General features: G+C 41.0%; 2 protein-coding genes across 4 annotated transcripts in view; one reads left to right on the forward strand and one right to left on the reverse strand.

Annotated features, from left to right (window-relative positions):
* LOC123745659 (tRNA (32-2'-O)-methyltransferase regulator THADA) overlaps positions 1–2,850 on the forward strand; it is a 49,832-nt gene extending 46,982 nt beyond the window's left edge. For all 3 annotated transcript variants that reach the window (XM_045726440.2, XM_069321844.1, XM_069321845.1), the window contains one exon: positions 677–2,850. In XM_045726440.2, coding sequence (XP_045582396.2) covers positions 677–2,657 — 1,981 coding nt within the window. In that variant the 3' untranslated portion in view covers positions 2,658–2,850. The remainder of the gene's footprint in view (positions 1–676) is intronic.
* A 1,750-nt stretch (positions 2,851–4,600) lies between these two features.
* Positions 4,601–25,391, reverse strand: part of LOC123745653 (uncharacterized) — a 21,701-nt gene continuing 910 nt past the window's right edge. Inside the window, exons 2-4 of the mRNA XM_045726427.2 lie at positions 20,999–21,141; positions 15,373–15,504; positions 4,601–9,758 (exon numbers count right to left, since the gene is read on the reverse strand). Of these exons, the coding sequence (XP_045582383.1) occupies positions 8,919–9,758; positions 15,373–15,504; positions 20,999–21,141 (1,115 nt within the window). The 3' untranslated portion in view covers positions 4,601–8,918. The remainder of the gene's footprint in view (positions 9,759–15,372; positions 15,505–20,998; positions 21,142–25,391) is intronic.

Raw genomic sequence — 25,391 nt, forward strand, 5'->3', positions numbered from 1 at the left:
ACTACCACATGGCAGCCCAGGTCATCCAGGATCCCAGTCGCCCCTCCCCCCCTCACTTGCCTGGTGCAGTTGAGAATGCATCTCTGCTGGGATCCTAAAAGTTGCTCTGCTTTCACCTAAGAGATTTATTCATCTTGCCCTAGAGGGTTCAGATACGTCACAGGATGACGCGTGCTTTTCTTCTCGGTCTCGGGTAATGGCTTGAAAGATTGTTGCTCTGTACAGGTGTGTTCTTGGCCCCCCTTTCCCTCCCTCGTGGTAATGGTATTTTGCACTTTATATCCTGATTCCCGGAGTTCCATATTTATAGAGCCAAGTGCCTGGGCATATTTTTAATTCCTCTTTTAAAGTCTGCTGTGTTCTGTGCTAAAATCTGTTATATTGTTCGAGTTGTAGATATTGTTAATGAAGATATTGTTCTTAACTACGTTTAAGAATACTTCTTATAACTAGTAATTAGCTCACAGGAACAAGATGGCAATTTACCTTTGCAAAAATAATTATTTGGAGTAAATGTGTAATTATGCGAGTGACTAAAGTTAATTAAAACAAATGCTATCTTCAGCAATTCTACTATATATTGAAATTGAGTAAACTGGTAAAATTTCCTCTTGAGGGAGTAACCTGGGTTGTAAAATATGAGACGAATTAATGCTTTAATCATTTACATTTTCAGAAATGCAGCTCTACAGTTGTATGGAGCAGTAGTGCCTAGAATGGTGGGTCAGAAGAAAGTGCGTGACGAGTCATCTACCCTGAACAGTCTCACAGCTCCGGAGTTTCTGTTTCGACACCCAAACCTTGCAGAGTCACTTCTTCAGCTACTTACAAGTTCATGCAAGAGACTTACATGTGATAAAGACATAAAAGAGAAAATTGTACATTCAAAAGAACGAATTTCTATAAAAATGTCATCTAGCCTAGTCCCAGTATTGAGTTTATTGGCAAGACTTTCACCTGGGACTGGATTACAGCAGAATAAAGAGCTTAACGACACACTTGGAAAATTTTGTGAGGTTACGAACAGGCTCTTGGGTTCACCTGTATATACTATCCGCAGACTTGCATCCCTGGCAATTGTGGCACTTACTCCCATTGAGCAGGCTCACTGTTGCATTAACGACATTCTAAATATATTAAAAATACCAGAGTTAACCAATACAAATCGAATTCATGGTAACCTATTTACACTGAAAAGCTTTCTACAAACATATCCTAAGCTTGCAAGTGATCAGCAACTGAAAAACAGTGTTGTTGCTTCACTGGGTTGGCTCCTGGAACCAAATAATAAATGTTCCATTATTGCTGACCTTGCTGTAAATATCCTTAGTCTCCTGCAGGTGAATATCACAACTAACCCAAAGCCTTCAGATTCATTTCAGCCAGGTGCACCAGAATATTTGCATAATTTTACAATGATGATCACCGAACAAAATTTTCATGATGTACTTGAAAAGATATTATCTGAACATGATTTGGAGGAAAAGATCGAGCAACTAGTAGTTAATTTGAAAATTCAAACAAATAGTTCTTCAATATGCAAATTTGAAAAATTACTATGGCAAAGGCTGGAACAAAGAACTTCAACACGAAGAAGTTTGTTAGGAGTGATGAAGATGTTGTGTGTCATATTAGATGAAAATGCTAGCCTTAATTTTGGTCCGTCTGAAAAGTGTGTGGAAAACCTTTTGATATTGCTCAAGGGAAGATATGGTGCTAAAGCTACGTCGCTAGCTCTGGTTATCGTTGCTCATTTATTTAAAAAATTAAATGATGATTTGTGGCCTGGAAGCAAAATGAAGATGGCCCTATTATTTGCCTTTTCTGACATCATCAGTTTGTACTCTGCCCCAACTTCCACTGAGGATTATCGGTTAGCTGCAAGTATTGCACTAAAGATTTCATTAAAGACATTGCTTTACTCTCTGAAAGATATTTGCACAGCAAATAAAGAACACATAATTGTTGCATGCACTGAGCTACTACAAGATGAGGATTCAGACATAAGAGATTCAGCATGTCATATTGTGCTTTCACTTTCAAATACTAATTATCATACGAGTACAATGAACATCTTGGAGAAAGGTTTATCAAATGAGTGTTGCAGCTGGCAACTTCTCTCGCAGGATCTGCTTCATCCAAATCTTGCTTTACTGGAATTTGCTAAGTATATTGTCAGGAAATGCATTCATACCAGTGACTGGTCAACTTTTCGAGTTATTTGGAGACTTTGTTCTGGCCAGTACAATGATGATTTTTTGTCATTAAATAAATCTTTACCAAATTCTAAATCATCTCTCTTTCAATCACATACAATGAACTTGTATAAAGAACCCAAACAGCTGAGCTATACAATGGCCAAGGCAATGTTAGATACACTTAAAGAATCTCACAAGAATGTAAGCCAGAATACTGTCCCACAGTGGCTGCAAGAAGAAGGCGACACACTGAATAAAAAAGGAAAAATTCTCAGTAAACTTGTTTTCCAGCACCCACATTTGTATAATCAAAAGCAACTTCTGTCTGTCACTTGTACATATATCATTGCATCAAAAACATTGCTGTCCATCGGTAACATATTTAATGTCCCAATCAATCTTGAGTATTCCCTTACTTGGAATCCATCACATTTTTGTGCAGTAGCAATTCAGAGATGATGATAACATTATATGGAATGAACTCCAGACAATTTGGGTGTGTGAAGTATGCTTTATGTTTTTTGTTTTTTTTAAGGAATATTTAAGATTCATAAATCCTCTTAATAGATTTTTTTCATATCTTGTATCACAGTTTTGACCAAGTATGGCAGTTTATTTTGTATGAATTGAATAAAGCATAACAATTTTAAAATGTTTTTTCTTTAAAAGTACTACTTTGTCATAATTACAATAATTCATGAATGAGAAACTCAATGTCCCAATGTAGTGCTGGCATTTCACCTCCATACTAAAAAGAAGGAAAAATTAACTTGTCTCAAGTTCATTTTTGCAAGTCACAAGCCTGGCCTCAGTCACACAAGTCAAGCCTGGCCTCAAGCCGGGCTTGGGGAGTAGAAGAACTCCTAGAACCCCATCAAGCAGGTATCAGCTTTCAAGAGAATTTGTAACCAAGTGCAGTGGTCCCAGTAACACGAGCTGACTACATGCACGTCACATTTACCAAACTGAATTCTTTTGACACTAAATATATCAAACCTAACCATTTGTACTTTGTGGTTTTATATATTTTGATATTAAAGTTCTGCATCATGTCTTTTTGATGTTATGGACAAAGATGGCTTTGATAATGACTCGAGTATATTCAACTTGTGTTATCCATATATGGTATGGATATTTCTTTACATTTTATTTCCAGATTCCACTGATTCTCCCATATTTTCTTTTCCTCCAGTTAACCCTTGGGCTGCACACCTGTTTATGTGGTTCAACACTTATGTGTGCATAAAAAAAAAATAAACAAACAATTCTAATATTCCCTCACTACAGGAAAAATACAAAATAAAATCAACTTACCATGACTAGAAAATGCTGATGATGTCATCACCACATGCTCGCTCAAGCAGTGAGTGTCTCAGGAGAGTTGTGCGGGATGTTCAATTGCTGGGAGTTGCGGCAAAATGGTGTTTCATTACATTCAACGCCGATTTTCTGTGGGGAGCCCTGTTGGCTCCCTGGAGCTACATAACCAAGGATAAGTAAAAGAGGGACTAAGAGAAACCTGATATGCAATAGTAGTACTCACAGGTCACTTAGGGAAGGATGCATGCAGCCCTGGTACACCACCTGGCCACCCACCACGGAACAGTAGAGGACACCATGATGGAAAACACTTAGACACTGAGACCAGAGATGACGACCGCCCTGGATTGCAACAGCCAGCAAACTGAGGTTGAGTAGCTGGTGCGGTGGGTCCAGGGCTCACCCCCCCACCTTTCCAGCATGTGGGGTCTGTTTTGTTAAGCCTACCTTTCTGGATGCCTAACCCAGGTCAATGCCAGATGAAGTTAACCCCCAACCATACAAGGGGTTTCCCCAGGGCCATTGCTCCCTTTGCCTCTCTGAGGGGGGCCACGTTCTGGTTAGTGGTCCCCGGTAGGCAGAACTCCATTGACTATTGCCCTGGTCTAAAAATTGCATATTAGCCCGATAGCTCCAGGGAGCCGACAGGGGCTCCCCACAGAAAATAGCATGAAAAACGGCAAATGCAGCTTCCCAGATGAAAGGAGATACTAAGCAAAATAAATATAGTGGTGGTTGAGAGTAAATGCAAAAAGTAAATATATGAAGAATGAAAAAAGATAAATCAAATTACACACAAAGAGATAGAACACAGAAAGTTAGGCAAGTCAGATCACACTCGCTAAGATGATTAGAGCATTTAACTATGTACAGTACTGAGAAAGGCAAGAATCAACATTAACAAAGTAGGACTAAGGATCATGTCCTACAAATAGTCAATTCAATAAGACATCATCTATGGAGATTAGAAGCAGGATAGATTATTTTGGAAGACCAAGCCATGGGATTGTGTAAACATGCCAGTTTACACAGCCTAGAGATGCTCTCCAGTGCATTTAGGTTACCATTAATGATAATAAATATATTTAAAAATTAGTATTTTTTAATCTGTTAAACTGAACTTTTATCAAAGAATATTTATTCATTTATATACAACTGGTCAAATGATTTTTTTTTTACAAATACTGTAAATTTTTTAATTTTAAATTTACTGAATCACAAGAACACATCTGGTATCATAAAATGTACTTTTCAGAGGAAGACCCTTGGTGGCTCCCTGTAGCTATCTTACCGAGATTGCTCCAATCTACCAGTCACAAAAGTTGCACTAGTTCATTTGCTCTACCAGGGACCAGAGTTGAAACCTGGCTTCTTCACATGAGGTGCAGGAAGCAAATGACACTACCATTTCACTGGGAAAGCATCCAGAAAGTCAGCAAAGCTTTACAGACAACTGCTGGGACTCAAAAACCACCAAAAGGCCAAATAATTACCCAAACAAAAGAAAATAAAAGAAACAGGCTAGAACCTGGGAGGACCGAATGACGCCACCAGGCGACCCGACATTCAGTTCATCAGCTATCAGATCAGTTCAATTCATCTGCTGATGTGTAGCCAAGAGCAATGCAGTAGTATTCCTTTGTCACATCATCTTGCAGTAAGTCCCAGAGCTTCTAAGCTAAGTACTGGTTATCCTATGACTGCAGGGCCTAGGATAGGCCCCTTGAGCCTACTCAGGACTTTCTACCAGTTCCTCTGGCTCCATCCATTTTGCTGCTGCCATGACCATCAGGTTAAGGCCCCAGCTACCCTCCACTAATTGTTGGTTCACTGGCTTCCTCTTTGGACATTTCAAGTTTCGGTTCTCATGGCACCTTCCAGTCCCACAGTACCTTTCACATCTTTCCATACTGGAGTCATTCTCAGGGCTCAGGGCCTTCTGGCTCCTTGGTGGTTGGTTCAGCCTTGGTTGCTCTTCTAGCTCGGTGTCTGAATCCGGGCATTTTTCCACAGCTCTGCCTCTTTCAGAGCATCAGCCCAGCGACTTTCCTTGCTAGTTCAACCTCCTTCACATCTTTTTGCATCTCAACTTTCTGATCAAGGTATATCGCCATTTTGATGGCTTGTGGGGGGGGGTAGGGTTATTACTTTCCCATCTGCATTTGTCTTCAGGGCAGCAGTATGAAGTAGCTTGGCACTTGTTTCACCTCGTTTTGTCTCTTTGCCATCTGTCTTCAATTTTGATTTGGGTTTGAGTGGCGTAATCTTTTCTTTCATGGTGATTTTTTGAGCGGTATCTCATACCCAATACTATCACCTCTTATTGTCAGAACTGGTTGAATCGCTGTTTTTGGCAATTTTTTTTTTTTTTTTTTTTTGAGATATATACAAGAGTTGTTACAATCTTGTACAGCCACTAGTACGCGTAGCGTTTCAGGCAGGTCCCTGGAATACGATCCCCTGCCGCGAAGAATCGTTTTTTCATCCAAGTACACATTTTACTGTTGCGTTAAACAGGGGCTACAGTTAAGGATTTGCGCCCAGTAAATCCTCCCCGGCCAGGATACGAACCCATGACATAGCGCTCGCGGAACGCCAGGTGAGTGTCTTACCACTACACCACGGAGACTATTAATATCAATTCGATTCTTAATATTAAACTAGCAGTTCTGTTCTGCAAGTTTTCTCAAACTTTTTTTACCTCTGGCCAGCTCATGCTTCTGAGCCATCTTGTTCCTTGAACAGTCCTAGAATTTCTCTCCTGTCTCTTCGTTCATGTCTGCCCCTTCAGTCTAGGATTCCTTTTTTTAAAGTGGTGTCTTTGCTGGCTCTTGCCTCTGATCATTGGTTTTGTAAGCTTCAAACTCTTCTCCTGAGGGGGGCTCTGCTTTCTTGTGCCTAGTGGGCATTTTTTTTAATTTGCAACCGTTCCTTCTTTTTTGGCAAAGAACAAGTCAGAGGGCTTCTGATGGGGTCCTTTGGTTATCGATGATTGGTTGATACAGCCAGGGGTGCATCATTTGTTGTGTTCGGCGACAGGAATATGTCACTACCTTTGTGCCACTGCCTCGGCTTCGGCGGACACTCTTTCGGTTAATCCAGTCTCCTTGGTCCCCTATTCCAACACTCCTGTTTTTCAGGTTGTCCACAGTATCATCAAGGCTAGCCAACCCCTGCAGTCTATCCTTGAGCCCCATGATGTTCGCAAATATGCTGTACACATGTGGTCTTCTCTAATATGTCTTGGGCAGATATTATGGCTTGGGGGTTTTGAGGGCTAAAAGGGTTATAGCGGCCAGGTAGTCCCTGGTCCTCTTTGGTCCTGTGTTTTCCCGGTCATTGGTCTCTACTTCAACTTAGTGCTTGCTGCCTCTCCTCCTCTCTGTAGTAAGTCCCTCTTTTGTGCTACAAAAGAGGGACTGAGCCTCTTTTTAGCTACATGGAGCCACCTCAGAAACCCAGTGTTGAATGTAATGAAATGCCTTGTTCTGGAAGAGCCCCGGTGGCTCCTCGTGTTCCTTCCTCCCTTCTCTGTTCATTGATTTGTGGCAGGGTTTATCTGCTCCTGAACTGATCTCATAGCTGCATAAGTGCCTGGCTGCCTGGTGGCAGCATTCAGAACTTTCTGGTTCTAGCTAGTTTTGTGTTTTATTTTGTTTATCTTGTTTTGGGGATTTATTTGACATTTTAGTGGTTTTCGAGTCTTGCGAACCTGCAGTTGTTTGTAAAGCATCACCGACCTTCTGGATGCTTTCCCAGTGAAATGGCGGAATGTCATTTGCTTCCTGCACCTCATGTGAAGGGGCCAGGTTTCAGCTCTGGTCCCTGGTAGGCCAGATGAACTCATGCAACTGATATGAGTGCTAGATTGGAGCAATCTCAGCAAGATAGCTACAGGGGGCCACAGGGGCTCTACCAGAAAGAGGCATTTCATTACATTCAAAGCTGAGTATTGTCTTCATATAATATATAAATGATGTTTAACACAGTAACAACACAATATTTAAAACCCATATTAGACATTATTGCTCTTATACATCATATCTGGTTCTTTTATAAGGAAATACATATCTCCTTAATTTTCATTTACAAACATACATCATTAGGCAAAGTGTAAAACTGCATTTTCCAAACACCTCATTCCACACTACTGTTATTAATATTTAAACTGCTAACAAAAGCACCAGAGTTTATGTTTCTCATTAGGAAAGAAAGGAGTGAGCAAATTGGAGGTAATACCTGACCAAAATATTGAGCTTTTGCATACCATTATTTGCAACACCATCAATACTGTATTTGCAATAACAAGGTCTTAAAGCTGCTAAACATCACAATGCGCATTGAAGAATTTAAGTGGTAAAAAATGTGCTACAGGATTACAGTGGAACCTTGACAAAATGGACTAAGTGCACCAAACTTCTTCTAATCTTCAAAAGGTTTCTGTTATATCAAGGTTTTGCTGTTTTCATGGTACATACCATATGCTTTATGGGTTTCTTAGACATTCACAGACAAAACAAGTACTGTAATAAATAATGCATTTTGAATATAAATTAAAACATGATAAGGACTGCATTTTATATTTTTCCGTTTCTACAACAAAATCAGCATTTTTGGCAAAGTTGATCCCATTTATTAAAACTGCCCCAATTATAAAGTCCCTCCAATCAGGATAATCATGGTTTTCATGAGCAAGCTTTTTCCACCCTATCAAAGGTTTCATTTTATAGAAACTCCACTACTTGAAAAACTCCTTTTTTTTCATCCAACACTGAAGATGTACATTTATTTTAAAGGTATACTCTCTACCTTGTCATATAAATGGCAAACATTTCTCATTCTGATAATTGCATACAGTAACAGCTATTAGTGAACAATTTCAAAATGTTCCTTTTTTGACATTGTTCTTCATAAAATCTTCCTTTTACACTTCACAAGATGTTCCATGTAAGTAAGTAATTATCAAAAGAAGGCACCAAACCGAGAAGGATATGTAGCACCATCAAATGTGCGGAATAATCAGAGGGCGCTAAATATCCTCAAGGATGCCGATACGAGGACTGAAACGCATAAGGCGAACGAACATTCAAAAGTATCCGATTCACCAAGAAGTCTATCGAGAGACAAGTGACTGCGAGGGACGGTCGAAAAGCAAGACACACGCTCGAATGTTCCATGTAACATTTTGTCAAGTGTAAATGCAAGATATCTTCTATTTAGTTGTTCATGGCACTAACATCTCAAAATTTTTACTTGTCTTTACAAAATATTATAAACTTTTGAAAGATAAAACAAATATTTATAAGCATTGATGCAACATCCAACATTGAAATTAATACACTTGAAATATGGTATTTAATAAAGTTTCATAATTTATCTTAAAAGAATAACATCAAATGTTTATTGTTTGTTTAGTGATGACTCCAAGACTATTGACGCTTGCCTCACGCATCTCAAGGCCTCTCTTAGAGCCTGTGGGTTGGTGACCTCAGTAACCTGCTGCACTGTTTGTTCGAGTGCCGTTAACAGTTTGAAACGGTCAGAGCTAACTGTATCGGTGTCTTCAGATAGGTTAGGAACTGTCTGAATTTCTGTAACATTTTCTAATTCACGTTTAATACTGTCCTGAGCAGAAATCACATGTGTTGCAACATTTCCATCATCAGAAGCCTCCTGGATTAAATGCAAGGTAAGATAACCACCCGACATACCAAAAAAGTGTTTTTCATCCACATTATAATCTACAATATCATCCAAAATTCTTGAATCACTTCCAACAAGAAATTTCTGTTCAGGCTCATGTGCCTGAGTCAACACATTATCTTCCAGTGTGACTGAACTAAACTTGCTCGATTGCACATTACAAATAATACGTCTTAAAATAGTTCTTATATCTTTAAGAACAGGAAAAAAACATCTATCTCCATTTGACATGACACCAAGCCGGAAATTTTCACGTGAAAACTGAGTCACTAATGATTTGATAACTTTAGGAGATGTGATATTGTCATCAGTCACTAATTTGGTAATATATTCCACTACATCTGGATGCAATGGGAGTACTCTCTCCTCGGCCATCTCATTTTGGTGGTTTTGATGGTGGTGTGCTCGGCTGATGGTGACAACGTAGCGCTCCTCTCCCTCCACCTCATCATTTAAAATGGCTTGTTTTAACATTCTGGCAAACTTACCTTTAATCTTTTTGCTTGTTTCAGCTGCAACTGCAAAATCTGGATACGCCTTAAAAAGAAAACCAAACCAATATTACCAACTTTATTGTTTCTTCTACTTTACAAAACCATTTTGTCTTTATATACAGTATTCAATAATCTATCAATGAGAACATGCATCCTGATAAAACATTGGTCATTTCATCCCAGAGTAATCTTTTGAATACTTAACAGGAACTTTGCTACTTGATGAATATGCAACCTGTCCTCTCAACTAATGTATTTCATTTTGTACATTATGGTCCCTAATGTACAAAATAAGTGGTATAACACCATGAAAAGGAGAAGCTCACAAATATCTATGTTTTCTATGAGTAGGTTAGTTATGTTAAGTGGGTGGATTTACATACTGAATGTGGTAATACTACACAAGTACACCAGTATATGACTAGTAACATAACAGGAGCTTGCCATACTCACAAAACATAGCACATTTAGGTAATTACCCTTGGGTAATTACACAAGTGTAGTTACAGGATGAGAGCTACACTCGTGGTGTCCCGTCTTCCCAGCACTCTGTCATATAACGCTTTGAAATTACTGACCGTTTTGGCCATCACCACCTTCTCACCTAACTTGTTCCAACCATCTACCACTCTGTTTACAAAATTGAATTTTCTTATATTTCTCCGGCAGCTTTGTTTCGTTAGTTTAAATCTTATGACCTCTTGTTCTTGAGGTTCTAGGTCTCAGGAATTATTCCTATCAATTTTATCGATTCTGTTAGAATTTTGTATGTAGTGATCATATCGCCTCTTTTTCTTCTATCTTCTAGTTTTTGCATATTTAATGCCTCTAACCTCTCCTCGTAGCTCTTGTCCTTCAGTTCTGGGAGCCACTTAGTGGCATGTCTTTGCATCTTTTCCAGTTTGTTGATGTGCTTTTTAAGATATGGGCACCACACAACTGCTGCATATTCCAGCTTTGATTTAACAAAAGTCGTGCACAATTTCTTTAGTATTTCGCCATCCATGTATTTAAAAGCAATTCTGAAGTTAGAAAGTGTAGCATAGGCTCCTCGCACAATGTTCTTAATGTGGTCCTCAGGTGACAGTTTTCTATCTAGAACCACCCCACCCAGGGGAGCCGGTCGGCCGAGCGGACAGCAAGCTGGACTTGTGATCCTGTGGTCCCGGGTTCGATCCCAGGCGCCGGCGAGAAACAATGGGCAGAGTTTCTTTCACCCTATGCCCCTGTTACCTAGCAGTAAAATAGGTACCTGGGTGTTAGTCAGCTGTCAAGGGCTGCTTCCTGGGGGTGGAGGCCTGGTCGAGGACCGGGCCGCGGGGACACTAAAGCCCCGAAATCATCTCAAGATAATCTCAAGATAACCCCTAGATTCCTTTCTTTGTCAGAATTCTTTAAATATTTTTCACATAATTTATAGGTTGAGTGGGGGTCTATGTTCTCCAATTCCACATTCCATAACATGGCATTTATTCACACTAAATGCCATTTGCCAAGTGGTGCTCCATATACTTATTTTGTCCAGGTCTTTTTGAAGGGCATGACAATCATCTAGGTTTCTTATCTTCCCTATTATCTTTGCATCATCAGCAAACATGTTCATATAATTCTGTATTCCATTTGGTAGATCATTTATGCAGACAGTGAACATTACCTGTGCAAGATCTGATTTTTGTGGTACTCCACTTGTGACATTCCTCCAATCCGATAAATTACCTCTGATTACGGCCCTCATTTTTTTATCAGTTAGGAAATTTTTCATCCATGTTAGAAGCTTACCTGTCACCCCTCCAAAATGTTCCAGTTTCTAGAACAGCCTCTTATGTGGAACTCTGTCAAAAGCTTTTTTTAGGTCTCTTTTTTTCTCTTTCCTGTAAAATCTTTGTGGCTCAATCATAGAAACTGAGTAAATGTGTTACAGTAGGATCTTCCAAATCGAAAACCATAGTCTGTCTGATATTATATCATTTTTCTCCAGGTGTTCTACCCATTTAGTTTTAATTATTTTTTCCAATATTTTGACTATTACACTTGTCAATAATACAATTGAGGAGGTCTTCCCTACTACCACTTTTGTAGATTGGAACTGTTAGCCTTTTTCCACACATCAGCTACAACTCCTGTACACAGGGATGCCTGAAAAAATCAGTTGAAGTGGAATGCTGAGCTCAGGTGCACATTCTCTCAGAACCCACGGTAAAATGTCATCTGGACCAACTGCTTTGTTCTTACTTAGCTTCGTGAGCATTTTTTCCACTTCGTCTCTAGACACCTCTATGTGCTCTATGTAGTTCTCTGGAATTCTTATTGTGTCTGGTTCCCTGAAGATTTCATTTTGTACAAACACACTTTGGAACTTTTCGTTAAATGTTTCACATATATTTTCATTTTCATTTTCCGTGAATCTATTTCCCATTTTCAACCTCTGAATATTATCCTTTACCTGCAATTTGTTATTTATGAATTTATAGAATAAACCTGGTTCTGTTTTACATTTATCCGTAATCCCTTTTTCAAAATTTCTTTCTGTCTCTCTCATCACTGCCGTGTAGTTGTTTCTCGTGTCTTTGTATCACTGGTATGTTTGGGGGTTTGGCCTCTTCCTATATTGATTCCATTTTTGTATCTTTTGGTCTCTGGCCCTCTCGCAATTTCTGTAAAACCAATCCTGTTTCCTAGTTCTGCATCTCTGCTTTGGTATAATTTTTTTGTTCCTTTATCATATATTTCACAAAACTTGACATACATCTTATTTACTTCATGTCCTAACAGCAAGTCTTTCCAGTCAAATTCCTTAAAGAAATGTCTGAGTTCCCCATAATGACCTCTCCTGAAATCAGTGTCACTTGTGGCAAGTGTCGGGTAGCTCCCCCAAACATACATGACAAACACCAGTAAACATAAGCAACATGGCCACAAACAATTGATCTTGTGATCACTGCCATATACTTAAAAACCCAAACAATTGAGTTAATTAGATGTTATAAATAAATAAATAAAAAATATATATGTATGTTGTACCTAGTAGCCAGAATACAGTACTTGGCCTACTATGCAAGGCCTGTTTTGCCTAATAAGCCAAGTTTTCCTGAATTTATATATTTTCCTGAATAAATATATATTTATATATTTCAGGAGAGGTGGCCTGCCCCGCCAGCCCCAAACCCCCAGAAGGGGGAGAAGCCACAAAACGCCACCGCAGGCTGCAAGAAATGACCTGAAACGTCCACAACTTATGGGACCAGGCATGGGCGAACAGCACAAGACCCCCTTTCCCCAATTGCTTCGTTTATGCGATAAACCGTGAATGGGTTGATGCCCCTTATGCGAAGCCGACCTACGAGCAGAGCCATCACCGTGCCGACCAGTCGTCGTCAGTTCTAAAGGTTGCGCTGGCTCCGAAACTGGCAACACTGGCCTACCCCGACAGGAGGAACCCCGAGCCCTGACACGACCCTTCCAGGAAGACTCCCCACAGCCCACCCCACCCCCCACCCACAACAACCAACAAGTCGGACATGGGGGCGACAACTTGAAGAAACCACTTACAGATACTGCACCACTGCAGACTGGCATAGACACTGCACCACAAAAAGGCATAGAAAACCTAAAAGCCAGGGCTCAAGCGGATTCCACAGATTGAGTGAGCACTGCCTGCCGGCATGCAAGATGAGAGGCAAAGAACAGAGACACCGCCTCCTGCAGGATTGGTGCAAACAGCTTCAACAGGGCAGCAGACAACCTGCACCGCCGAGAACAGCGCACCAGACTAAACCAGAGTTGAGGCGACTAAATCCCCCCCCGAAGTTCGGGGTTCCTATATCCAAAACGGGGCAGCCTCAGGACATCTGGGTGAGCAACCAACCTAGCACGCTGCAGCAACCTAAAATGCACACACAACACCAAAGCTGCCTGCATCCAAATATGAAGATCAGTAGATTGGGTGAACTGGAATACATGCAAGCACCACCACTTGCAGGACTCTGGGTAAAAGGTGTCACCGACCCAACAGGCAGCATGACAGAGGCACAACCGGTGATTGTCACCCTGAGACATGGGGACAGAGCAACCTTCAAACTCGCACGAAGCGAGATGGGATCCAGGGGTTGCATCCATCGGACCACTGAGCCCCAATGGGATTTTCCAGGGTCTCTCAGATGCTCTGCTAAAGGAAGCCTAGGCAAGGTAACGCTAACCGGCACCCCAAATTACCAATCAAACTGCTAAGTGCTGAACCTTCATGATGTGTACACACACAGAGACCTAGCAGAGGACCACCAAAAATACAATAAGATAAGAGTCCACTAGAAGCAATGGCAAACCCTCCACCAAGCAGAAAACAAAACAAAGACAAACCTCGCACAAGTACAACATCGTAGGTGGAACAGAGCCGGCTGCTGTTGTATGGTGAAAACTAGCTGCACAGTCCCTTGCAGCCCTACTAGTGACGAAGATTTGCCCAGAGGCAAACAGGAGTGCATGAAACACCCCAGCTGACTCCACGGGTGGGCAATCACCGAGCAGCAAAAGACCACGGCGGAGTTAGGTCTCGAGCAACTTGTGGAAGAGAACCCCTAAGCCACAAGGGCAGTACTTACAGGGCACCTAGGGAAGAGAACCCTAGGCGCATGCAGCCTCAGTACTGGTGAAAATAGTGGCTTGCACACCACCAATGGACAGGACCACACCACAAGGCACAGCACTGAAACAAGTCTGGAGTCAAAGTTGCATGACTGCCATGTCTCACATCAGCCACAGAACTAGGGGTTTGGATAGCTGGAGCAGGGGTCTGGAGCTCCCTTTCCCCTCCCAGGGAGTGCAGATAGCGACACAGTGACGGTTGTGATGTCATGATCGTTTGCTCGGTTCGTTTGAGGGAGTTCTGTCCAATAGTTCGACTTTCACTAGCTATTTTTAACCAGATAGTTTGTTTTGGGGCGCCTACCTTTCTGGGTGCCTGACTCGGTCGATAACAGACATAGAATGTTTCCAACCACACGGGGGTTTCGATAAGCCATCGCTTCTCGTGCCTCTCTGAGGGGGGCCAAGTTCTGGCTCATGGTCCCTGGTAGGCCTAGAACTCCATCTGCTTTGACTGATGCCAGGGTCTAATACGTTCATATCAGCCCAGATAGCTCCGGGGAGCCGAAGAGGGCTCCTCCCCAGAAAAAGGCATTAAAAGCTGAAGATGTGTTATCCACATTGCAACAACAACAGAGCCAATTGCTCTAACCAGTGTTCAGGGTGTTCAGGGTGAGGCCCACCCCATCCCACCTCCTTTCCCAAATGAGTGGGACGAATGTGTGCATGCTTGTTTCAAGAGAGAGACTACTGTTTGTTTACATTGTTGAGGGGCATTCATTCGACACTTTTATTTTAAACCCAGCAGTTGTCTGTATTGCTTTATTGACTTTCTGGATGCCTTTCCCAGCGAGGTGAAAGTGTATCCCCTACTCTCCAGGCCGGATTCTGGTTCTGATCTCCAGTAGGCAGGACAAATTCCACAGCCGATGCAATCTAATAGTTGGGAGCCATCTCAGTGAGATGGCTGCAGGGAGCCACAAGAGGTTACCGCTACCCCTAGAAAGAGTGAAAAGTCCCTCAAAATTTGAGACTTCAATATGACAGTTCGTAATTTTTTTTAAGTATTGTCTTACCTTGACTGTTCTGATGCTCATCTTTGCAGGACAATCACTCTTGATGGTACGGTATGGTTTCCTCTTCTTCTTTGGTGGGTCTGCTGGGTCAGGGTTGTCTATTACCTCTTCATTTATCTTTTCATTCTTCCTCTGGAAATTTGATATTTCTAAGAAACACAGTCATTAAAAACTAAACCAAATGAAGAAGGATTCAAAAGACACCATCTTTCTGAGCTATTGAATTTTAAGAGGATCCACTATAACATTTAGGCACCATTCCTGTGAGGATCTTCTCACATGCGCCTGCAGGGCTACCTATGGTATTCAGGAGGTACTACTGCATCCACACTTTGCATCAAAAGTGAGCACCATATGAAGCTTTCCAATAGCTCATTTGCTAGCCTGGTCAAACCTGTCACCATCACCAAGTGGCATCACATCATTTCATATATTTTCTGACTGTGGCCATGTTTTTTTGACAGACAGGAGGATACCTTTTATTTTATTTATTTATTTATTTTTATTTATTTATTTTTATTTATTTATTTATTTATTTTATATATATATACATACACACACACACACACACATATATATATGCACATATATATACATATATATATACACACACATATATATATATATACAGCACAAGAGTTCTTACTTTAATGTAAAGCCACTAGCGCACATAACATTTCGGGCAGATCCTTAATCCTATTTTTCCCCAGAATACAACTCGTCAAATCATTTAACAACCAGGTACCATTCACTGCTGGGTGAACAGAGGCTACAGTTAAGGATTAGCACCCAAGCCAAAGCACCTGCGAAGCACCTGGTGAGTGCTTTACCACTGCACCACGGGGCTAACTCTAAGTTTAATTGTTTTGTTCTTGGCAACTGAACTTTATTCAGTGTGCAGGTGGCCCTGCATTCTCAGGGGTGGATGCAGGTCTGCATTTTGGCCCATTCTCCTTAAATAATAGTACTTAAAGCAACTGTATATTTGGTCAAATCTTCCAATGTGTTCTGTTAAACACCAAAAGTTCATGCTTTATATCACTAAATTAGCCCCATTGGCATTCTGTTAAATTGGAAATGTAACTAAAGAACAACGGTGATCAAACCAAAGCACAAATAAAGAACTCCCTCACAAAGGCACAGGGAGTGGTGACACTTCACCACCTCACCAGGAAAGGCTCCCAGAAAGTTAGCGAACACTACTGTCTTCAGAAACCGAAGAGCAACAATCGAAGAGAATGGAAATGGAGAAAAGAGCATCAAGAAACCTTATGCTGCTGCCAAGAGGATAATCACGGGGTCCACCATCAAAGTAGCCACCTGCTCACCTTAGAGATGGCAATAAAGATGTGTAAAAAATACCAGATGCAAAGAGTTGAGAAGATTGAACCAGTGGAAGATTGAACCACCACTGGGCCGATCTTCTGAAAGAAGCAGATGTGCAGAGAAATGCCCAGGTTTAGAAACCGAGCAAGCAACACCTGGAACCAAGGAGCCAGAAGGACTATCTTTCCCTGGTAGGACTCTAACCTGTCTAGGATGCTGTGCAAAAGCCAGATGTACAGCATCTTGGACAAAGGTACAAAAAATCCCCACTACAACTAGTTCAGCCAAAAGGCATCCACAGTGAGGGCCATGGGGTTGGGGAACAGAGCTGCATAAAGAGGAAGGTAACAATTAAAATACCAATTCAAAGAGGTCCACACTGGGGCACACAAATGTTTGGCAAAGTTACAGGAAGGTGGCAGTGTCAACGGTCCACTCTGTGCCCAACACAGAGCTGAGGAATCCATAAAATTGTTGAGCAATGGGAAAAGGCATGCAATATGGAACTGATACCTGAAGGGTCCAATGAGGAAGCTGGCAATGCATCAGCCAACAAAGGGCAAACGAAGCCAGTACCCAGCATCCTACTGTCATCTGCAATGGATGATATGGCCCTATAGTTTGTATCCTTGTCTGTGTCTGCTATGATGATGAGAAAAAGTACCAGAGCAGCATGGTACCTTGGGGGGACTGGTTTTCACTGAAGGTCACTTGAACTGACCTGAAAAGCCCACAAAAATCACACAGCCCATCCTTACAGCAAATCTAGTACCATGAGAAACCACACCCCTCTTTAAAACTATTTGGATAGTTACCTAGATATTTGTGATGAGTGAAATCATATTACAGTTCCAGTAATAGTCTACATGTAAACTGGCAAATGAGTCTGTCAAAAACAGAGATTATTCTCAAGTTATAACAATATTGTATTATAAATTGTTGGTAAAATATAGAAAGTGCAAGCTGAAACTGTTTTCTCTGAAGAGTTTGTTTTTTTAAAATGAATTCTCGGGCACACTGAAACAGTTTTTGAATTCCATATTTCACATTATCATTAATACTACAGCATATTAATGTAACCAAATGTAATGAAACCTAACCTAACCAAATCTTAATCTAAAGTAATTTTAAACCTAACCATGGATAGAGGGGTAGATAATAGCACTATATGTAGTTCCCAATTCACTCCCTTGTGAGGATCTCCTTCCCGAGGATAGGTTGAATCACGGGTCCAGGAGCTGACAAATAAGACGAGCTACCCCCCACCACTTTGTTAAAGGGGTGAATTGCAAAAGGACTGGCATAAACCATAAAAAGCAGGAGCACTCAGTGAAATGCGAGCACAGTGCCAACCAGCAGAGGATGAACTGTCCACGGGAAATGCACAAGACCCAGAATCCAAGTCCACCATGGGCCTACCTCGGCCCAACAGCAGTGTCCCAACCCTACCTGACTGCCTCTAAGAATGAGATGATACCAGAACCCATGAGAACAAAGCAAGTCTGTAATTGGCTTACAAGATGCAGCAGAAGATAAAACTGACAAATAATATCCTCTGGTAAGAGGAGGCAAAAAAAAAAAAGGCGGGGAGGAGGTGGACAAGAAAACCAGGGGACCCAAGCCAATTCTAAAGACAGGGTCAAGAAAGCCTGCTGATATGCAAGTCAGGCAGCTTAGAATGTGGCTGCCACCTCCCAGCGCACGGGGACTTACAGCTTTGGCAAAGCTGCCAACAAAGCCACAGTGGACACTAAAGCACTCGCACCAGGACCAAAGTTGAGCATTTCAACAGCCTCACAGAGCCACTCAAGAGTGAGCTCCATGAGGGGGCAGATACCACATAACCGAAGTCAAATGCAAGCAAGCCCGAGAGTCCTCCTTTGCAAGGGCTACCAACAGCAAAAGAATGTGGGCATGGAGCTGCATCATGGAAAAAGAGCAGGGGCATGCAGGCAGTAACTGAATGGCACAAAAGAAGGGACACCCAAAAACACCTGGAAACACAATCACTACCTCACACCACTCAAGTGTGCAAGAAAGACAAGAGCCACACCAAGCCATGAGAAAATACTGAGAATTGCCTGCTATCCAGGACAACTTCAGGACCTCATAATGCAACCAAAAGGCAGAAGAAGACCCAAACTCAAAGGAGGTAGGGTTCACCCAAGAGGTATACTCTGGGACACGCAAGAGATACTAGAAGAGATCTTCACAAGCTACCGACAGAGGGACCTTAGAGGAAGGAAACCTTTATAAGGATGGTTCTGACAGGCCTAACTGCATGCAGAAACTATACAGGACAAAGTCCAAAGAAGTACTTAGCTGAAAAGCACAAGAGCCAACTATAGCTTATTGACGACCCAGGGGCCCTACTTATGTGTAGCATAAACTGCATCAGCAGATGAACTGATGGCTTGAACCAGTGGACAGCTTGAGCCCCAGGCCCCCTTCCCACCCTAAACAAGTGGCCCTCCAAACAAGTGGCTCTTCTCAAACAAGTGGTCCTCACCAAACAAGTGGGGAAGGGTGGGGCGAATGAACGCATGCTTGTGCAGATGACGAGTCACAAAAACGTGGCTGAAATATGTTGACCAGACCACACACTAGAAGGTGAAGGGACGACGACATTTTGGTCCATCCTGGACCATTCTCAAGTCAATTGAGATGAGGGAAGGAGATGAAGGCAATAAATAGGCAAGAGAGAGGTGAGGAACAAGGCAAAAGGTACGAAAGGTAAGGTGTAGTAGAGGGGACAGTAGTAGGAATATGAACTGCAGAAGGCCCATTGGCCCATATGAGGCAGCTCCTATTTGTAACCACCCAATGAGAAGGGAATAGGAATAAGAAGAGGATAGCAAGGGAATGTAAGAGAAAACAATGGACAGAAAAGAAAAAGGAAAGAGAAAGGAAAGAGAAAGAATGATAAATGGAAAGGTAAGTTTATGTTAGGTCACATCTGTTAGAAAGATTAGAGCATTTGAGTATATACTGTGAAAGGGAAGAGTCAACAGCAACAAATCTAGGACTCAAGTTCATGTTGGGTATGTTGTGTATAAGAGCTGATTCAACAAAACGGTGTCTGTGTAGAGGCAGGAAAGATTATTTTGGAGGAAGACCAATCAATCGGATGATTAGAATCCCTAACATGACAGAAGAGAGCATTGTTTGTGTCTGCAGACTTAACACTTCTTTTGTGTTCTTTAAGTCAGTCAAAGTGTACGGCCAGTTTCGCCAAAGTATTGGAGAGGACAAGACGTACCTTTTGCCTTGCTCCTCACCACTCTCATGCCTATTTATGCCCTTAATCTCCCTCCCTCATCACAATCGACTTCTTGAGGTTATCTTGAGATGATTTCGGGGCTTTTTTTTTTATAGTGTCCCCGCGGCCCGGTCCTCGACCAGGCCTCCACCCCCAGGAAGCAGCCCGTGACAGCTGACTAACACCCAGGTACCTATTTTACTGCTAGGTAACAGGGGCATAGGGTGAAAGAAACTCTACCCATTGTTTCTCGTCAGCGCCCGGGATCGAACCCAGGATCACAAGTCCAGTGTGCTGTCCGCTTGGCCGACCAGCTCCCCCGACTTGAAAATGGTCCAGGATGGACCGAAACGTCGTCGTCCCTTCACCTTCTAGTGTGTGTGGTTTGGTGAATGCATGCTTGTTTTGAGAGATTTTTGATCATTTGTTTACATTGTTGAAGGAAATTCACTTCAAGGGTTATAAGGCTTTGGTCTCTTAGACCCAACAGTGATCTGTTGAGTCTTTCCAGGTGAGGTGAGTGTCAGCTACTGCCCATGCCTTTGTGAGGGGACCAGGTTCTGTCTCTGGTCCCCAGTAGGCCAAACTGAACTTCAGCGATCCAGTAGATAGGGGCCAACTCGGCAAGATAGCTTCAGGGAGCCACAATGGGCTTCCCCAGAAAAAGATAACTATAAAGAAGAACTTAGTTACCTGTATTTCATTTCACCTTAGTCACAGCCCATCAAATGTTCTGTGCATGCCACTGTTTCAGTTAAAAGATGTTACATATAATTTATTTAAAGCCACACCACTGTAATGGTTTTGTACTATATTGTGCAGTACTAACTGTTTATGACTATATCTAACTTGTATAATAAAACTGTCATAGATATGATTACAAAAGTGAGATTAATTTTTATCACAGCTTGATAAACAGTACTTAAAAAGTCTCTCTCTGACAGCTGTGGACAATAAATCTACATTAAAAGATAACTTACGTGCCTCAGTAATTTTAAAGACAATAATACAATATTGTACAGCATATGCACAAATCCATACCTTCCAATAAGCTCTTCCTCGACGACAATCCTTATTGACTACCTTGTTTATAACAAAGGGTGCGTTGTCATTCAGGCACACACCCTGGGGAGGTGCACCCTGAAGCTTGGGAAGAACCCAGTGAATGCTGTCCTTCTTTTCATCTGAAAGTATGTAACACTATCACTATAATAAACTAGAGTTTATTATAGTGGTCTCTCCTCCAAGCCTCATTCTCCCATCCATCCCCTTCCTCTCACTACCACCTCTACACTCTACACATTTGTGCTATTTACTTACAAAACCTTATTCCTTGATTCTAATCCTGATTTGAAACTCTTCTATGAAAGATGTAATAGAACCCATGAGCACCAAACCAATAATAAATAAATAATCCTAGAGTCAAAATAAAATTGTGCAAACATTCCATGCAAATAAAAGGACCCAGTGTATGGAACTCACTTCCTAGTGAATTAAATAATTGTTCAACCTATACTTCATTCAACAAGACATTCAACATCATCAGTATAATCTATTCTACCAATGTGTAATGTAATAATACTAATTCATTGTGTCTTGGGATAGACAGCCAGGTTTATACATACAGTATATGTTAAGCTTATATTAAGGTCCCCCCCGGATCAAATTACCAACCCTCCCCCAGGATACAACCCCACAACAAGCTAACTCCTGGGTACCTATTTACTGCTAGGTGGACAGGGGCATGATATGAAAGGAAATGCGCATAACCATTTCTGGACTGCCCAGGATTAGAATCCAGAATTCTTGATTGTGAGTCAAGAATAAACCCGACTGTACTACCGGGACCATCAAATGTAGTTACTATATTATGTTGAACTCAAATTCTGTTTCCATTATCATTTATTTTATTAAGGGCCTACCTGAAACTCTAAGCATGTTAGTGGCTTTGCAAGAATGTTACACTCAAACCCCAATGTATGTAATTTCTCAACTCAGTGTACAATATCTTGCATTAATAAATACATACAAATAAATAGGCAACAAACAGGCAACATACAATGACTGCTCAGTTCTTGTGTACACTCTTACTTAAATTCTTAGGTTACTTTTATATAAACTGCAGGAAATGTCCCTATGTAATGTAATGTAATAAACCCTATGTAATGTCCATCTACTTGGACTGGTTGGCGCAGCAAGTGTTGGATCCCAAATAGTCTAAAGTGGTTGGGAACTAAATCCTTATATTCCAGCTCCTTGTCCTGTTATTACTAACAAGTGCCATATTGTCTTAGTGCTTTCTTCTCATTATAACCTTATTTTATACCCTGTGTATATCTAACATTCGTTGCAGGTATGGTAAGTTCAATTTAACCAATCCCTTGGAATAATCAAACATATCTTTGACTTTAAGGAAAGGAAGGTAGTGATTCTATTGTATAAATTTGGTGTGACCCCATTTGGATTACTGTATCCAAGCATGGAGACCCATCTTCAGAAAAACATAGCTGCTCTGGAGAAAGTGCAACACAGGGCAATAAAAATCATTCCAGAGCCAAGTCATCTCTTATATCAGGAATGGTTGAGGGCCACAGGGCCGACAACACTGCAAACCAGGCATGACAAGGCAGATCTCATTGAAACATTGAAGAGCAATTTGGACTGTTGATCTGGAAAATTTCTTCAAAAGGTCAAATGTAACACAAACAAGGAGCAATGGTTTCAAGCTCGACAAGCCACAATGTAGGACTGAGAACAAGAGATGCTTTTTCACCCACAGGGTTATAAACCCATGGAACCAGCTACCCGCTGAAGCCGTAACTGAAAAGACTCTGTTGAATATCAAAATCCAACAGGAAATGCTTATCAAGGCAAATAGGGAAATCTTCGACAAGCTGCCGGTTTCCTATCCTCGTCAAGGTCACTAGTGTCAGTGGCCGTCAGGTAGGTTCAGGTAAATTTTGGGGGGTCAGGGTTGAACACTATTGTACTTGTAAAAGATGAGCAGACTACTTATTCCTTTTGTGTCAACAAACTAAATAAGTAACAAGAAAGTGGGAGTAAAATGATAAAACAGCTTCATATATTTCATGCTCAAAACCTTTTTGTGCCTAGACAACTAATTTATACCAAATATTTTCAAGAACTTCTGAAATATATGAAGCCATTTTGAATTTTACTCCCACTCTCTTTGTTGACTTGTTTTATCAACACAAGAAATAAGTACTTACACATCTTTAATGAATATAATCAGGCTATCACACCAGTAATGAAAATATGATATACAATGGTATAGACTACCTTCAGTTTATATTATTGTAAGGAATATGTATTTCATAAAATGTCATTACAGTATAATAATTAACCAAGGTTACCTCAAACATGCGACAGTTTGGCAAAAACAAAATTTAACCCAACCTAGTAAACATAGTGGTATATAAATATAAATATATAACAACAGAATATAAACTTTGTGCAAACTGCTTCTGTATAATTAATTTTGTCGGGGACATTAATTTTTGTCGAGATGGATATACATATACAGTACTGTGTATATATATATATATATATATATATATATATATATATATATATATATATATATATATATATATATATATATATATATATATATATATACATATATATATATATATTAATATATTATATATATATATATATGTATATTATATATATATATATATATATATATATATATATATATATATATATATATATATATATATAATATACATATATATATATAATATATTAATATATATATATGTATATTATATATATATATATATATATATATATATATATATATATATATATATATATATATATATATATATATATATATATATATATATATATATATATATATATATATATATAGCCAACATAGGTGTTGGCTAAGGTTGAAACGCAAGTGTAGTCCCACACCAACTGTCTACCATTCTTCCAGGGATTCACTGTGATCCCGTCTGGGTGACCGACAGGCTCATCAGAGTTGTGGGGCATTAGGTAACGGGTTTCTCTCTCTCTGCTGGACAACCGGCTGTAGTAAGGCTTCCCTTGATAATGCCGTTAACTCGCAGTGTCTTGCATGCCATCCTCCTGTCCTTTGGCAGAGACGGCCATGCCGTCCATACCTGTCGGTCACTGCCTCGCCGCAAATACACCTGTATTCGGTGTGGATTGGGACAGCGAGGCAGAGAGCCACAGCAATTCGGAGGGCCTGCGGTGTGAGACGAGTGCCAGTTGCTGACATTGGGGTTGCTAATAGGAAGTCCCCTGCATGGGGAGCTGCTACAGCTCTAAGTCGGGCAGTGTCATGTGGTGTTGTCACAGCTTCTAGTTATATTGCAGCTTCTTGATCGGCAATGGGGAGATCCCAGCTGGATTGCTTTTAGGCTTCAGAAAGCAGTGAATGGGGTGCTGGTCCTGCGAGACCCATTTGGTGTTGCAGTATGTAAAGCTGGGATCATGTATCCCTGCCCGTTGAACTAGGTGCTCAGGTAGGATTTCCTTCACCAAGTTATCAGACGCCACTGAAGAGGACAGGAATGCCAGTGCCGCAATTTGTGTTACTGTGCGCACGCCGAGGCCCCCGAGTCTGACAGGAAGGGAGGCCTGTTTTCACTGAGTCGCTGAGAGAAAGGTTGAGGGCTTTTCTAGCATTGATTTCAGCAAGCTGTCATACTCTTTTAATTTAATTTTATTGAAAGATGGCGAACATCTAAGAAAGTAGGTCAGCCTGGGGAGGGACAAGCATCTGGTGATGAGGTAAAGTGCATCATGAGCATCGATGTCTTCAATCCTCTCGTTCATCCTCTTCAGGTCAGTAATATTCTTACCAAGGACTTCGTTGATGTCATTCCCTCCAAGAGGAGCACCTAGAAGTGTGCTGTCCTCAGGGTTGGTTATGTGAATGTTAGGCAAAACAACCTTTATTTGCTCTATTAAGTGTTGGTTGGTGGAGGTTATTTTGCACTTGGAAGAGTTCAGGGTGAGGCCTAGACTTGCTCCTTGCTCCTGAATTATTCTTATGTCATCCAAGAGTGAGTCTGGTGAGCCAGCTAGAGTACCATCATCCAAAAACCAAATGTTGAGCTCACTGGACAAGTTATCGGTGACTTCCTTGATGACTAGGCAGAAAAGAAAAGGAGCAAGGGGGTCACCCTGTTGGACACCTTCTTGTGATTCAATTTCATGTTCCCCGAAAAGCAAAGTGAGATTATTGCTGTAACATGAGTTTACAAACGGGTAGAGGGAAGGAAAAAGACGATGAACCACACTGAGTACTGCATCCCCTCTAACCAGATTGAAAGCATCTGGTTTTAGGACACACGCTATATTCCACACACAGCAGGACACACACTATATTCCACAAATATATATACTGTATATATACATTATATATATATAT

The sequence above is a fragment of the Procambarus clarkii genome, chromosome 10, assembly GCF_040958095.1.
Source record: "Procambarus clarkii isolate CNS0578487 chromosome 10, FALCON_Pclarkii_2.0, whole genome shotgun sequence".
NCBI lineage: Eukaryota > Metazoa > Arthropoda > Malacostraca > Decapoda > Cambaridae > Procambarus > Procambarus clarkii.